General features: G+C 42.2%; 1 protein-coding gene across 1 annotated transcript in view; it reads left to right on the top strand.

Moving 5' to 3' along the window:
* Positions 1-15,869, top strand: part of TRABD2B (TraB domain containing 2B) — a 263,432-nt gene that overhangs the window by 132,669 nt on the left and 114,894 nt on the right. Inside the window, exon 3 of the mRNA XM_062497531.1 lies at positions 13,417-13,563. Coding sequence (XP_062353515.1) covers positions 13,417-13,563 — 147 coding nt within the window. The remainder of the gene's footprint in view (positions 1-13,416; positions 13,564-15,869) is intronic.

Below are 15,869 nucleotides of genomic sequence, written 5' to 3'. Positions count from 1 at the left end.
TTCCTGTGTTTAGAACAAAATCCAACGTTTGCTACCTAGTAAGGAAACAGGATTCACAGGAATCTCAGGCAGCATCATCCACTGGACTTGCCTGAAGACTCAGGTGAAAAATGGTTTGCTGAGGGCCCCGTGATGTCCATCAACCTCTGAGTCTCCCTCACAGGTATGCAGGCCCTGGGAGCCAGGGACATGAATGTCCCAGTGCCTGCCTGTGTGTGGCCAGCCAAATTTGGAAGCTCTATCTTATATCTTTCTGTCAGTGACCTGTTATACAGTCCTGGGGCCTAATGCTTGTGTCAACAGGAGGTTAGGTTTCATGGCATCCTGAGCTAAGCAGGAATGTCCTGCCTTATATTTGTCTCCCCAGGAGAGCGAGAGGGTGGGAGAAAAGAATTCGGCAGCTACTGGGCAATCTTCTGCCATTTCTTGACAGGTAGTGATATAAATCAGAGCCTTCAATGGGCTCTGCTTAGATCCCTATCAGCCGTGATTAATTCAGTGCTATAGGTGGAAGGATAAACGTGGCTTCCTCTAATCTTAATTGTTTCCACCAGCCTTTGAACTGATGCTTCCATCTGGTAGCATTTAGTTGTGAATACAAAGGGTCAAACTCTGCCCAAGACTGCAGAGTAGGGAGCAGAGCCAGTTCTGAAGAGTGCTGCTGCCAGCCAGGAGTTGGTCTCTTGGTCAGGCAGTATAACAGAGGCAAGGGCACTTGAGTCAGTTCTCAATAGGTGGCTTGCAGTATCATCTGGAAACTTTTAGGTGACAGAGCTTCTAAATTTATTAGAGAAGAGGCTGGCAAAAGTGCCTTAAGATGTCTAGGGCTGGGCTGGAGCCTTCATTCCGTGCTACAGGGACATCTGCTCTGCCATTCCCAATGCTCTTATGAAAAGTCCAAAGAATAGACAATGGGATTGCTTTTCTTGAGCAACTCCCATTGTAATTGAAAGGGATTTTGTGGATCTTTTCAGATCCTACTATCTTCTTGCATCAGGAATCCTTTCCCTCCTCTCAAGACTTTAATGACTCTGGTCTGTAATCTTTTCAAGTCACTGGCTCGTACACTCCATCTACCTTCCAGAGCTCTGCACAGGCTTGGCTTCACTCTGACATTCTTGTGTACAAAGCATTCCCATGATAATAGCTTGAGAAATGCCATGCTGGTTTTGTTCCCTCCTTAACGTCACCATGTACCTGTGGGAAATTCTGAAAAGGGCAACAGTCTTGCTGTGTTTGGTGAAGGGGGCATGTTTTAAAAGCAGAAAGATCGTTGGCAAATGTATCCTGCAAGGAACAGAACCAGCTTATTTCAGCTGACAGCTCTGGAGAAAAAAAAGCATTGCTAAGTTTCAAGTTAGTGTGGGTGGACACTAACAAGAAAAATGTAGAGCTAATAATTTGGAGGGAATAGTTTATTGCTTTTCGGTTAATCCCTTTTCAGTTTCTATCAGCATAGAAAGAGCAGAGCTTGCAGTCATTTGTGCCCAAAGCAAAATGTGATGAAAACAGGAAAACTAAAGTGTAATTTAGCTTCCTAAAAGCAAAGAGGAGAGGTCACCCCATCAGAAAAAAGAGTCAGAATTTGCAATTTAAACAGGACTCCACAGTCTGTGTCTTAGTAATGCTTGTATCCTAATACTTTGAATCCAGTAAGTTCTAGTTACCAGAGCTCAGTAAAGACATGTTTCCTGAGCAGCTTCTTTTGCAATCTATTAAATTTTTGCCTCTCTATATAAACTCTCTGACATTTTTCTCAGATGTGTTCATTGTTTGTGCCTTCACTGAATAATTCCAGAGCTTCACCTCATCTCTAAGTGGCCCAGAACATTTGCTACTCAAAATCCAAGATAAGTTTCTTAAAATTTTATAGTTACATTTCAAATTTGAGGAACAATTACATGGAAAGCATAGATGCTCTTGCACAAAATATGAAATATAAAACGCAAAATTCCCTGCCAAGTGAATTAGTAAAGGATGGTTGGGGCAAGTTAATGTGATCAACTCTCATCTGAAAAAAAATCGGCCTATAAAGCCACCTGAACCTACTCCCCCATCCTACCTGGTTTGTGGAAGGTAAAATGACCAGGAGCAGGGAAGAAATGCAGATCAGCTCTTATCTTCAAAATGAGCTGATCCCCCACAAGTTTTGGAGGATGTAATTTCCTACCCCCTGCACCATCCTCATCTTCTCCTCCAGGGCATGCAGGCAGGATTTCAGGGGGTATCAATCATCAGAACAATGCTAAATTACACTGGGTGAGCCTCTTTGTACTCCTTGGAGTCAGCCTTAGGAAGTGAACTCGAACCTGGAAGCAGTGCTCTGTGCTGTGCTCAGTACCCACACCACTGCTTTGGGATTTCTCCTTGGACCTCTTCCCTTCTGTCCTGAGGTAGAATAACAGACTGCAGCCCTGAGCTCCAGCCCCACTGTCATGATTGTGCAATAGGCTGTTATCCATCCATATTATTCCAGGGCAAGAGCAAGGACATTTGCTTTTGGGATTTGCTTTTTCTCCTTTTGGGGGTCTTTAGGACTTGTCTGAGCTGTGTCCTCATGTTTCTGGGAATCTTCCTGGTGAAGCACAGCTGGAGAAGAGAAAACCTGCTGGACATTTATGGAGTGTCTCAGGGGTTGGCAGTGAGTGCTTGCTTAGTTGTGGGTGTATTTGTAGAGCATCAGAATTAAACAGGCAAGGAAAAAGGAGTGGGAGGAAAGAAGGAGTTTGCTCAACTCGTGTGAGTGCATATAAGGAGTGAGGAGATACAGCTAAAGGGGAAGAAGGTGAACCTGAGGCAGATCTCTATCAGGTATTCTCTCTGCTGTTTATGTGCATAGACCAGAATGGTGACTGAAAACAGTATTAATTACACTTTGTATTATTTGTTTATGTGAGGAAATATCCCCTCTTCAGTAATATATGAAGCTGTATGAAGAATATTCTTCTACATCCTTTCTTAGTTGAAAGAAAAAAGAAAATGAAAAAACGAAAGTGTTACTTGAATGAAGTACTTTCTTCAGAATTTGCCAATTTAAATAAATGTATAGCAGCAGCATCTGGTTCCTGGCTCTGCCAGGAGAGCAAAAATCTGAGAATACTCTTCTTGGTTCTTTAGCAGCATATCCTCACTGGTAGCTGATTTCATAGGTGTTCTCTGACCGGAGTGGAGACTGTTTAGGCTAGGCTTAAAAAAGTGTAAAGCAAAAAGATCTTTTAGTTCCAATGATAATAAAAATATAATAGTTATCTTTTAAGAGACAGCTGTAACCTCCCATAATACATAAACAGGACCATTAGATTGAGGGAGCCAATATATAGTAGAAAATAAAGTGTCTGAATTTATCATTCTGACTTTGAAAGCTAACAGAGAAGTTTGTTGAAAATAATTAATTTTATAATTTTCTTCAGGCTTGATAACTTGACTGTGAATAGATTGCAGTTTCCCTGAAGCTATTTGTTAGCTGAATTTATTTGCTGAAAAATTGATGTAAATATCTCAGTGAATAGTAAGTAATTATTCTTGGCCTCTGCTTAATTTGAAGGCAAGTGCTTGGCTGCAAGTAGATGATATTAGAAATTTGAGCTGCTGTGATTTGATGGGTAGATCACCTTCTTTCCCTGGCTAACTGAATTTTGAGTCATTTTTATGTAGACTGCACCAGGGCTGCAACACTCTTGAGGGAAACACCAGCTTCAGTCCTTTCCATGCTTTGATGCAGCAGCCCTGGGAGAGGGAGGAAGCACAAGGGGTGAGCAGTGCACTGCCCATCCCCTGTGCTTTACAAGGTGTGCACTGGAACCCTGCCCCTGAGGATGTAACTGTGAATTCCCAGGAGGAAAGAGGGGCTGCCCTGGTAAGGCCACCCAGGGACCTCTGTGCTCTGTAGCAGATGGTGTCTCATCATCTGTGCTGGTTTAGGTTTTCTCCAGGTGGGGAAGACCCAAAGAGAGCAGCTGCCTGATCAAGCCCTGTGCTTCTTAACAGACATGGGGTGCTCCATGCCTGGTCACTATGTACCCCAGTGGCAGAAACATCTTGCATAATAAAATTATTTCATCTTGAAATAATGCTAAGATAAAGGAACAAACAACAGTTCAAAACAAGTGCTTATCCCTGATGAGTTCACTTCCTCTTGAAGTTTTCCTTTTCTTATGCTGCTTTGAATTGTAATTTCTATTTTTTTTCCCCCTTTCCCTGCTGGACCTCATAAGGATTCAGCCCCTTTCAGGCTTAGGAAACATTCCCTTTTCTACAGCTGTCAACTCAGTGGTTCTCACGTGGAGACTAGAAAGCTGAGACAGTTGTTGCCCTAAAGTTTTTGTCCTTGGCCAGAGGTTGCAGCTCCAGCTGGCTCCCTGGAAAGCATTCCCCTTCCAGATGGGCTGTGATTTACTCTCCAGGATAGATGTATATTGAAATTGGCACCTGCTTGTGCTGATACCCCAGGCTGGGGGCTGGAAATTCAGGACATAATGATCTATGTCCCCTCCAGCCATTCCTGCTGCAGGAGCAGAAGTCTGGAAAAGGGCCGTGGTGGCATCGTGAGGTGTTAAGCTGGGATGGCTGAAGGAGTTAATCTTCTGCCTCACTGTAATATAATAGAAAGAAAAACATGCCTGTGGGGCTAGTCCATTTTACTATGTAGCTTCAGCTGGTAATTAAAAAGCAACAGTTCAAAATTAAGCAGTAATATGAAAAAAACCCAAATTAAATATACCCAGGACAGGTTGCATTTTTCAGTGGGTGGATGCTTAGCATATCATGAAACTAGACTTTTTTAAAAAAATGTCTCGGGCTGGGTGTCTAAAGCTGGGAGTTCCCCAAACCGCCCCAGAGCTTTACTTTTTTCCATGAGGGTGCCCCTTTCATTGCAGCTCACTCGTCACTGGGGCCAAGTGGTCCACTCCACTCAGGGCACGTTCCCACATTCCTTCTGTTACACTGGAGACAAAAAAAAAAAGAAAAATCAAAACCCCAGAAGGGCCCGGTAACAATTTTACTGGTGAGCCGAGCGCAAACGTGGTTTCAGGTTCTTGGGAAAGATTTCATGTGCCCCCTCTGAAGGTGAAGGGACAATGTGCCCATTTAAGGTGGAGAAAAGTGATCGTGGGTGCTGCCCTTTGGGCGTCCTGCCAGGCTTCCATTTGGGAGTGAAATTGCTGAGCAAAGCAGCAGGCTGAGAGCTCCTCTCTGCGTAGAACAGGCAGAGGGCTGCTCTTCAGAAGAGTGGTGCAACCAAGCACGGGGGTAATTTTGAGGTGAAGGCATGGGGAGCAGGGAGGTGGGTGGGAAGGAGAGAGAGATAGAAGAGGTATTTTCATCCACAAGGTCCCCAACTGGCGGATTTCCAGAAGATGGGAAGTGTTGTCTGAGAAGTGTTCACACTCTGCTCACCTCATTTCTTACATGCTTTCCCAAAGTATCTGCTACCAGACACTTTTGGGGATGTTGGGCTTATCTGGCCTGACTGTTCTTGTTTCAATGACACCTTTGAGCAACGTGCTGCAGACGCTGCAGCACCTCTCCTGGAACACTGCTCTTCTCCAAAAACCTCCTCACAAACTTCCAGTGCCCACAGAGCTCTTGTGTTACATGGAGTGTGTGTGTGTGGGGGGGGGTGTCCCTGACAGTGAGGCAACATTTGGGGTTTCTGAATACAGGGGGTTTGCCCTTGACTAGTAAATGGTGAGGTACCCCCAGGGCAGGATGGCAAAGTGGAGCTGGAAACCAAGCAAGGCTTGATGGGGTGGTGGCACTGGGGGAACCTGTGGGGACCCAGAGATGTGCAGGAGCCAGGCTGGCAGTCAGCCCAGGGCAGCCCCAGATAGACAGCAGGGCCCTGTCCAGTTTGTCCCACTGGAACACTGCCTGCTTGGTTTGGGTGAGAAATTTCTGTCTCTGCCTTCTTCTGTGCCTGTGGGTTTCACATGATCCAGGGCTGCTGCTTTGGTCCTCCAGTGTCACACAGTCCCTCTCCTCTGTCCTCGTGGAGTTGGGTCCATTCACACCTATTGAGCACTCCAGCCTTTTGCCCTCATAATGATCTTTCTGATATATTTTATGGGTTGTTTAAAAATCAAACCCAGTTGCCAGCTCCTCAACCCTGTGAGACCTGTTACTGCTTTGCCAAAAATTAACATGAAGGGTGTAAAGAAAGAAGCCAAAGCAATTTACACCATCGTGTCTGACTTGAATAAAACTAATACAGGATTTTTTTAGGTTACTGGTCAGCATTTCATATGCAATGTTTTGTTATCTAGTATGTCCTTTCTTTAAGTCACATAACTGAATAGCTGAGATGAGTTCTAGGGAAATCACTAGTTCTAAGGAGAAGGAATTTTCTTTAGAACCACTCTGAGTTCAACCTCCCTTCAAGAGAACTCTCTCATGCCAGAAGTATGAACTGATTTTACTGACTGTTTACTTTTTTGTTTACAAGATCTAAGACTCCAGTGCAGAAGTCTAAACAGTGACACTTGGACCTGCAAGCCATCACTGCTGGGCAGGCTGCTGGTTACTGGAACTAGTTGCACTTCACTGTAAAAACATTTGCAGAATTAGACTGCTCAGAGTATAACTCATTTGGTGAAAATATTTAGCCTTTTAGATAGGTTTACTTACCAAAGTAAATCTGCTGAGCTTAGCACAGCTGAGAAACAAGAGTGATGCAGAAGTACTGGATGCAAATAAATCCTGCATACAAAGTCCACACAAGTCCTACATTTAGATTGCAACTTTTACAGAAGTAATTCTGTCCCTTCCAGGGTTTCAGTTCTGATTAAAATGCAAATCTGTCTTCCTGTTGTTTCTTCATTTCTTTCCCTAAGCTTGAATGTGGGCATTGACCAAAGCAGAGTTTATCCTACAGAGTCACTGCTCACTCACACTGTGACTGGTTGGACATCAAGCTGAGCTACTGGCAAAAGAGACCCTGCTGATGATGTGGTGAGGGCATTGAAACTAAAACATCCTTCCATCAGTGTGGTGGTTCACAAAAAGGGAAAGGATGGAAATTCCATATCAAAGCTCTTTCCCCACCCACCCTTTCTTTTATGTTAATCTGGACTCTAAGTACCTTTAGCAAGTAACAGAAATCTCTGCCTTTAGAATAAAAGTTCTCAGATCTTACCCTTGTTCCAATACTGCCTTTGCTACGGCTGCTGCTGATTTCTGATTACATATTTAAGACTTTTATGAGGTTTTTATTGACCTATTTTGAGTGGGTGTGGTATTTATAGTGTATTATAATATAAGTTTTAGAAGTGCTTTCAGGACAGAAATTAATTCCATGTCTTTGTTGCCTTAATGACCTTGTGCAAGAGAAGACATGCATCTAAGAGTCCAACTGTTGTTGTCTTGCCTTTTCTATCACATAACCCACCAAAACCCCAAACAGCTGCTCTCCGGGGTCTCACTGAGCCCTGTGCCTGCCGCAGCCCTACTGAAGCCAGGAACTTGAAGCAGAAGCAATAGTGTAGTAGGGTCAGGCCAGGGAATGTGTGAGCTGCCATCAACCAGGAAACTCTTTGTCTGACTTGGGGAACTTAAGGCTGAGAGAATGGGGTTCTCATGCACTCTTCAGTGTTTGATGTCTAGAAATTTTCTGTTGGTTTCTGATTCAATCAAAACACAGTGAAAATAAAATGTAAAATGGAATTACTTTTGCCTGTGCAAGTTCATCATGGAATATTTGCATAAGGAGAAAAGTCAGGAGGCTAAAGTCAAACTGTGTGAGTCAACTTCAGCTGGAGCTTTGGGCATGTAGGGCTGAAAACTGGGGCCCCAAAGCCCCTGCAGTTTTCCTGGCATCAAGAAAACCAATCTTATTCCTGTGGCTGCACATCAGGAGTGTGAGTGCCCTGCCCTGGGCCGTACCCCTGTGTCACTGTCACAGCTGAGCTGTAGGATGGGTGGTGGTTTGGGGTTTCTCCATGTGCCTCAGTCAGATGCAGACTGGTTTATTAAACTGGTTAATTGGCAGTTTGGAAGTGAGGGGGGAAAGCGAGGTCCGTGGGTCTCCCTGGTCAGTGCCAAGCCGCAGACTGTTAACTACTCCTGCCTTTCAGAAGCAATAACTGCGGATTTGGGGAACATATGGAACTAACTAGCCAAAAGGCTTTTATGAGCAGCTTTAACAGGGGGCACGGTTTGTGAGTAGAAATTCCAGTGGATGAGTTAATAGTTTCACTTTCCTTAGCTGTCCCTTTATAGGAAAAACAACAACAAAGCTGGGCACGTTCCTCCCGCAGCCACGACTGTACAATGCGCCGATGCATCCAGGATTTCGTTTGGATACTGGGGGAGTCCTTTAGTAGCTCCCCCAGGACCTGTTTTTCCAGAGCCATTTCCTGATGCTGACCTCATTAGGTGAGTTTCACAGCTCACTAATTCCTAGCAATAGCACATGAGATTCAAGGAAAGGGGAAACCCGTCTTCTGGAAACCAATGGAACTGAACAGATTTGGGCAAGCACTTTTATTGCTTTTCATTAATCTGGAAAATCAGGGAATTGCATTTTTCTTTCTTCTACTTTTTTTTTTCCCCCAGGTAACTATTTTGACCTGAAACTATATATTTGGTTTTGTCTTTGATTACAGATTAGGATAACTACAAAAGGATAACCCCTGCAGAACTGTATATCTCAATATTTATGTTGCAGTTTGTTTTGAACCAAGTAGGAAAGTGGGTATTTGTTTTCTGGAATTGCAGTCTGGGCACTGACAGGATATAGTCACTCAAACACTTCCACTAATGCTTATTTAGTGTTCGCATTGTGGTGGCACATATCCAAAAGAGAGAGCAAAGGAAAACAACAAGTTGCCTGCTCAAGAGCTGACATCATAGTGTGAAATTTAAGTACTTGTTTTTGTGGTATTGTTATTAATCATGGGTCTGTTCAGGGGTCATCTTATAATTCCAGCTACTGGAGTCCTGTAAATGCAAAGCTTGGCCTGAGAGTTTTCCTAGGGCTTCCTTTCATCTTCAAGTCTCCTGTATAGTAAACGCACCAGAAGAACACAGCTCAAATTTGTCTTAAGCTTAACAAAAAATGCGTTTCTTCTGTTGTAATTCCTGAATTTGTTGTATGTTTTATTAGCAATATATTTCATAGGAACGTTTGGGACCACTCAAACATTTTATCTGTGAAAAAGGTTTCCGTGTCTTATTTTACAGTTGCTTATTAAATGTTCCCACAAAGCTTTTTTTTTCCATTTTCACATTATTTGGAGCTTAGTTAGAAAAATTGAAGAGGTGGACCTGGCAACCTTTCCACTTGATTCCACAGGTGAGACAAATGTACAGAACACGGATAAGGCACAGAGGCTGTGATTTCTCCTCCTTAGCTGTCACATACAGCACTAAGATGGTGCTGGCTTTCAGGAGCCTTCAAATGTCCAGCCTGAAGCTGCTGGCCTGGCACAATAGAACATAATATGTGAATGGTTGTGAAAGTATCTTGGAATAAATGAGATTTTCATCTAGGTTTACTCCCAAACCCAAGTTCAATGAAGAAAATTATTTCTGGTGGAAAGGCTGGAATGTTCCTAAGCCCAGCCCTAGTACACACTTACTCACTTCTCTCTCTTAAAAAAGGTGGCAGTGGTTCTCTAGATCTGTTTCTGTAGATTAGGTTTACTTCCCTAAAAAAAACTACTCTTCCTATTTTAATAAACTCGTATTAAATTATCACATAAAATCAAACCTCCAACCTCACCAATGTGTTTGCAAAACAAAACTGTTCCAAGGACATCTGCTGACACCAACACTTCTGGGCAGTGCCATCCTCAAGATCTTAGGACCCACTGCAGTTGTGTCTGCTTACTTCATGTGTGGTTTGGAGGTTTTATAATGCTTTATCTTTTTGGAGGTGAAAGTTAAAGACCATAAACATTCAAGTTGATTTATATGGGATGTTAGCTTTTGTAACCATTCCTTCTGTTCTAGTGTGACTGCTGGCTCTGTAATCCAGAAGCACAGAGAGAGGGAATACTGTTTGGGTGTCAAGGTGATCAGTAAACTGTTAGTGAAGGTCCTCACTGGTCCAGTCCTTGACAGGTCCAAAGGCTGTGCAAAACATTCCAAACATGTCTGGACCAGTGTTCCCTGGCACTGTGTAGGACTAGTGGGACCCACTCTCACTGACAGTAGAACAGGACTGCCCTGAGGGCTGAACTAGTGACTCCAAACACCCAAATAAAATCTCAGTGTTGGGGGAATGACACCACCCAGATTAAAAGGCTGGTCAGTCACAAACGGTGGGGCCAGAGACGGACATGCAAAAATGTCTTTAAAGCACACCAGGGTGAGGACCATAAATTGTGTGAATAAAAATGCACTTCCCAGGAGCCAAAGTCATAACTTCCCATTGCTTACCAGAGCAAATCCCGTCTGCTCTGTTTATTAGGTGGGACTGTGTATAGGCAGTCACTCTAAGTGTGTTTATTTTGAACTCATCAGTTGTTCAGTAATCTCAGGCAGCTCTGGGAGATTTAACTCAGATAGAGGATTAGTCTGGGGTCGTGGGGTCACTGATATTAAGATAGAGAGAAGGGAAGGAAACAGCGTTGTTTTTGTGGCATTATCTGAACAGTGAGGAAAAATAAATTTCGGTTTTAAGCTGGCTTTAACCTGGCTCTGAAGGAAATGGTCTACAAATCCAGCTAGGAAACAAGCAACTGTGATGAGACCCCACTTCTCTTTAAATTTGTTTTGAATCACCCAACCAAAATCCATTATGGTTATAGCTTGATTAAGCAAGACTTCTCTAGAAATTGGTTAACTACAGTTTTCCTTTAACATATTCCAACTGTTCGAGTTTCTAATTTTCACTTTCTTCCTAAAATAAAATCTTTGGAGTAGATTTTGGGGCAGCAGTTTGAACCCAATGCTGAGCTCCCCACGGTGAAAGCAGAGTGTTGGATGGGTTCAGATGCTGGCCAGCATCACCTCTAGTTCCAAAAGCTGCTCTGAGGCAGAAAGCAGTGACATGAACATCCTGGCACTTAAGAAATCATGGGGAGCCATCTGCCCAAACCTGCAAATAAACTCATTCTCTCTCATTTGGAATATTTGGTATCCTATAAGAAGTGAACTTGTACTGTGAACTTCTCTGCAGGCTGATTTTTGAGGAACACAGACAATTTTCTTCAAGATCTCTAACCCCCTGCAAATGTCACTGAAATAATATAATAGGTTCCAAATTTATTCAGAGGAGAAAGACCCACAGCATTAATGCACAGGACTTGTTTCCCCACAAAACAGGAAAAAAAAAAAAAAGAAAGGAAAAAAGAAAAAAAAAAGGTGGGAAAAGGCATTGAAAGTAAAATAAGTAAGGATTTGTTTATTACCTTCTTAATATTTTATCATAAAACACACAGTCTTGCCCTCAGGGCTTGTTGGTGGTTTGTATATATGTGTGTGTGCCTGTGTGTATGCATATTTTTGTATATAAAAATCCAGTAACATCCATTGTTTAAAAAGTCAAAAATGAGAAGGATTTTGCTAAAAGCATTTTGGGAAAACCTCTGCTCTCATTTTTCCTGTCAATGTTTTTCTAAGCTTTTATTTTTATTAGTCAAAATGTTTAGAATCCCCAGGAAATCCTGGGATGAACCATTTCCTCTTCGAGCTGTAGCCCTTAGGGGAAAACGTAAAAGCTCAGATCCTTTCAAACGTTAGAAATTTTTCAAACTGTGTTTTTTGCATATTTTTTAAATTAGAGAAAAACTGAGTTAGGAAGATGCTTAACTTCAAGCTGTGGTTCTGGGAAAGTTTGATCTCTTTGTAGAAGAGCCTGAAGAGACCCTTAGATCCGGGCAAGGAAATCTTTTAGTCTTGGCTCTTAATGGGGAACCGATTGCTGAACTGAGGTACAACAGGTTCAGTTGAAAGACCATATTTTTTTTATTTTTCCTAAGTAAATTAAAAAATGGCATTTGCTTTTCCTCAACCCAATTTGTGTATGTTATTCAGCATGTAACAGCTTTTTATTGAGGCTGTTAGTGCTCTGAAGATCCGTTGTTATTATTACTGTTATTAACATTAACAATGTTATTATTAATAATTAAATATTCAATACTCGTTATTTTATATACATGAGATTTTGCAACTTCGTTTCCCTCACCTTCAGATAAACTTCAATGGGAATCATAATTTTAAACTAAGAAAAACTTCTATCCTGCGAATACATATGTAAATTGCTGATTTTAAACTCTTCCTAAGTTCACTCCTTGAAGTGGGTTCAGTTGCTAAAATTTAAGAAGGTAAGAATTCAGGTCCCAGACTGCAGCTCAGCAGGGATTACCTTACCCAGATTTTGAGATGATTGTTATTCTCTGGGAAGGATGGGGCACTGCTGTTAAAAATGAGAAAAGCTCAAAAAGTGGTGAAATACGAGACTGAGAGGTGCAGGAGTCTTTTCATGAAAAATGACACATCAATGTAATTTTTCAGAACTCTGGGTTCACAGTCACCACATTCCACTTTATTTTAGGAAAAGTGTGTTTGTTTATTTCTGTAGTTCATTACAAGAGTCTTGACTGCTGTTCTTCTGATTTATTTGTCTAGTTTTTATCAACTTTCTTCAGAAGGTTCTTGGAAAGCAGAGCATGTAGAGCACAGACTTGGTGGTAGTGGTTCAGTAACTGGTATATATTACTCCCACAGTCTGTCTAAAAATCTACAAAGGTTTTTGGTAGTTCATGTGAAATTTAGTGGTTCTATTTTTGTTTGACCCAAAATTACACAGTAAATAGCACTTTTGCTTTTTTGGTGGTTTTTTTTTTTTTTTTTTTTTTTTTTTAGGTTTGGGTTGGGGATACTGGACCAGTCTATTGGGATCTGTGTTGCAGATCTGTATCTCTGTTCTCACTTTTCAAATGGGTGGATGAAGGGGGAAAGACAAAAGGAGGGAGACTAATAATGAATTTCCTAAGGTTTCTGTTACTACAAGTGTGCACAAAGTCCCAGTGCAACACCTTTGACTTCAGGAGTTCAGAAAATTTTTAGTCTTTTCTCAAAATCCTTTCAACTGAGCTGGGGCTTTGTATTTAAGCTAGGGTACAGGAAACAGTGAGAGGCAAAGAAGTTTCCTCATTTAGGGGCATTTCCATTCCAGTGTCTGTCATGCAGCAAATTAAGCAGCACAGAGAGCCCAAGAGTTCTGAGACTGTGACCTCTGAGCAATATGTTTCTGTTGTGAGGTTATCCTCTATGGAGACTATAATAGGGTCTTGCACCTGAGTGCTTTTCCATTTGGGAATACATAAAGACCATCCCATATTGCTGTGGGTCACAATGGGTCAAAGGAATAGACTTCAGGTGCAGGAAAGTCAGTTTTGTCCTTTAGTCCTTGTTGTTTTGATTCCTACTATCTTTAACTTTTTCTTTCTTTTCCTGCCTGTGTTTCTGCAGGTGCTGTTTGCTCTAAACCAAACTCTGCTCCAACACGAAAGCCTCCGAGCAGGGAGTTTGCAGGCCCCTTACACCACTGAGGATCTCATCAAGCACTACAACTGTGGAGACCTGAATGCTGTGATATTCAACCATGACACTTCTCAGGTGGGCAGAATTGTTCCAGATGTGCCAGAGAACTGAGGAAAAATCAGCTGCTTTAATAGCAATATCCCAGTCATCACTTCATATTCTGACTCCTCTTCCCCCTCTTCCTTTTAATTCCCTGTGTTTTCTTTCCACACGTGCCTCATTTGCCTGGTGAGAGAGTGGAATTTCCCTGGTTTTGCTCAGGCTCTGGGGAATCATAGAATGGTTTAGACCATAAAGACCTCCAAGATCATCAAGTTAACTGCTAAGCCAGCACTGACAAGTCTGCAGCTAAACCGTGTGCCCAAGCACCACATCCACACATCTTTTAAATACCTCTAGGGATGGTGACTCCAACACTTCTCTGAGCAGCCTGTTCCAATATTTGACAGCCTTTTTGATGAATAAATTTTTCCTAATATCCAATCCAAACCCCCTCTAGTGCCACTCGGGGCTGTTTCCTCTTGTCCTATTGCTTGTTACTAGGAACAAGGAATGGGCTGCCTGGAAAACTTTCCTAGGGATGTTCTTGAAAGAAGGTTAATTCTGGATGTTTGGGGCTGTTGAATGCAGACCCTCATTAAGGGTGGAGGGGGGATATTTGTAATGTTTGAGCTTATATGTGAAGAGGAAGTGGACCTTATGTAAATACTCTATAAAGTAAATAACCTCTCAAACATGTCATAATTCAATAATTTTGTATGTGTCTCAGCCAGCCGTCCAGGCTCTGTTTATCTTAGTTATCCAAAGCTATTAAAAACTCTCAAGGGAGCAGAAATCTGCTTTCCAGACCAGTTTGATGCATCATGGCAAACTGAGATTCCTCTTTCTCCTTTCTAGTTTATTCTATCAAAACGTGGTCTTTGGATGTCATCTCCAACATCTCCTTTTTTTGATCAATATTCCCAGATTCCAGTCTCAGGTGCAGTGACTCACTTAGGACAAACCTGTGTAAATTTGACAGCAACAGTATTGTATGTGCCTTACCAGTGAAAGAATAAAATCATGATAACAGTCTCCCATTAGCAAATGCAATTCAAGGAGTACTGTGGGATTTCCAGAGAAAACTGAGAATCCACTCAGTCCGTGGATTAGGGCAGAGGTCTCTGAGACATTTTTATCTTGCCATCATTATCTTGGGTTACACAGGGCTCTGTGGGTCACTTGTTCCTCAGCAGAACAGCTGAGCAAGCAAGTGGGACCCCAACAGGGGATAAAACCTCTTTGGTGTCCCAAAATTGACTCAGTCCTAGAAAATGCAGCATTGTTTTAGCGTGGCTGAGCAGGACATACCAGGGTGCTTAAAGTGGGAGCACTGAAGCACAAGAGTGTGTCACACCAAAGATGCCAGAGCTGTTCATTCTGGTCAGCCTTGCCCTGAGAAGTAAGTGGAGAAAGGGAGAAAGCAGCTTGGCTAGGAATACAGCTTTAAAGATGGGGAATATGAGTTGGAAAAGGTAGAGAGTTCGTGACTTTAGAGGATCCTGGAGAAGTCAGTGGTTGTAACTATTCCTGAAATGCTGAGGCACAGCACACACGATAAACAAGGAATTAACAAGCAGGATGTAGTGGAATATTTGCCATAGATTCTTTGAAAGGACTGCTAGTAGTCAAACTGATGAGGACAGTCCTGATGGCTGAATGTCCTGTGTCACCTTTTAATCTCCACCAGTGTAATTTCTCCTAAGTAAAGCCTTTGTCCCTAAGATGAGTTGTGGTCATTCATAGCATTTGCATGGACTCACAGACACATCTGATTTATTGTCCTATAGCAGACCTGTTGATTAGACTTGAGAGGAACTGTTTGCTGTAAACACTTCTTTACTCCTGCAAATCATTGGAGCAAGTATGGGTTTCAAAACAGTGTTAAAGACAGAAGAGAGAAGCCAACAACCAGTCAGGGTTCAAGCACGAGTGTTAGTCATGGTCCCAGAGTGCATGCAGTTGATGGAGATTATAACACTTACAGGCCATGGAAAATTAAAATGCCTCTACATATACTGGTCCCTGCAGATTTCTAAATATTGTGCAGTACTATTGGGTAAAGAGTTTTTTTGTTTGGTAGTGTTTTTATAAACCAGCTCTGTACCATTTATTTTAACTGCAAGCAGAACAAAATAGAAAATTAAAACGTAAAATAAACTCCCTATTCAAGTCAGGTTTTGCCAGTTGGGGTAATTCCAAAGTTTGTTCTGTGTGTTTTCTCGCAAGGATGAAAGAGACTGTCTCTCATAGAGAGTTCTTGCCATTTGGTTACCAAATTAGATTAGCCTGGCTCAAATATTACACATGAAAGATCCCCCATGGGATCTCTCTCTGGAGGC

This window comes from Cinclus cinclus, chromosome 8 (genome assembly GCF_963662255.1).
Source record: "Cinclus cinclus chromosome 8, bCinCin1.1, whole genome shotgun sequence".
In the NCBI taxonomy this organism is placed as follows: Eukaryota; Metazoa; Chordata; class Aves; order Passeriformes; family Cinclidae; genus Cinclus; species Cinclus cinclus.
Note: the sequence above shows the minus strand (reverse complement) of the source record. Positions and strands in the feature narration are given on the sequence as shown.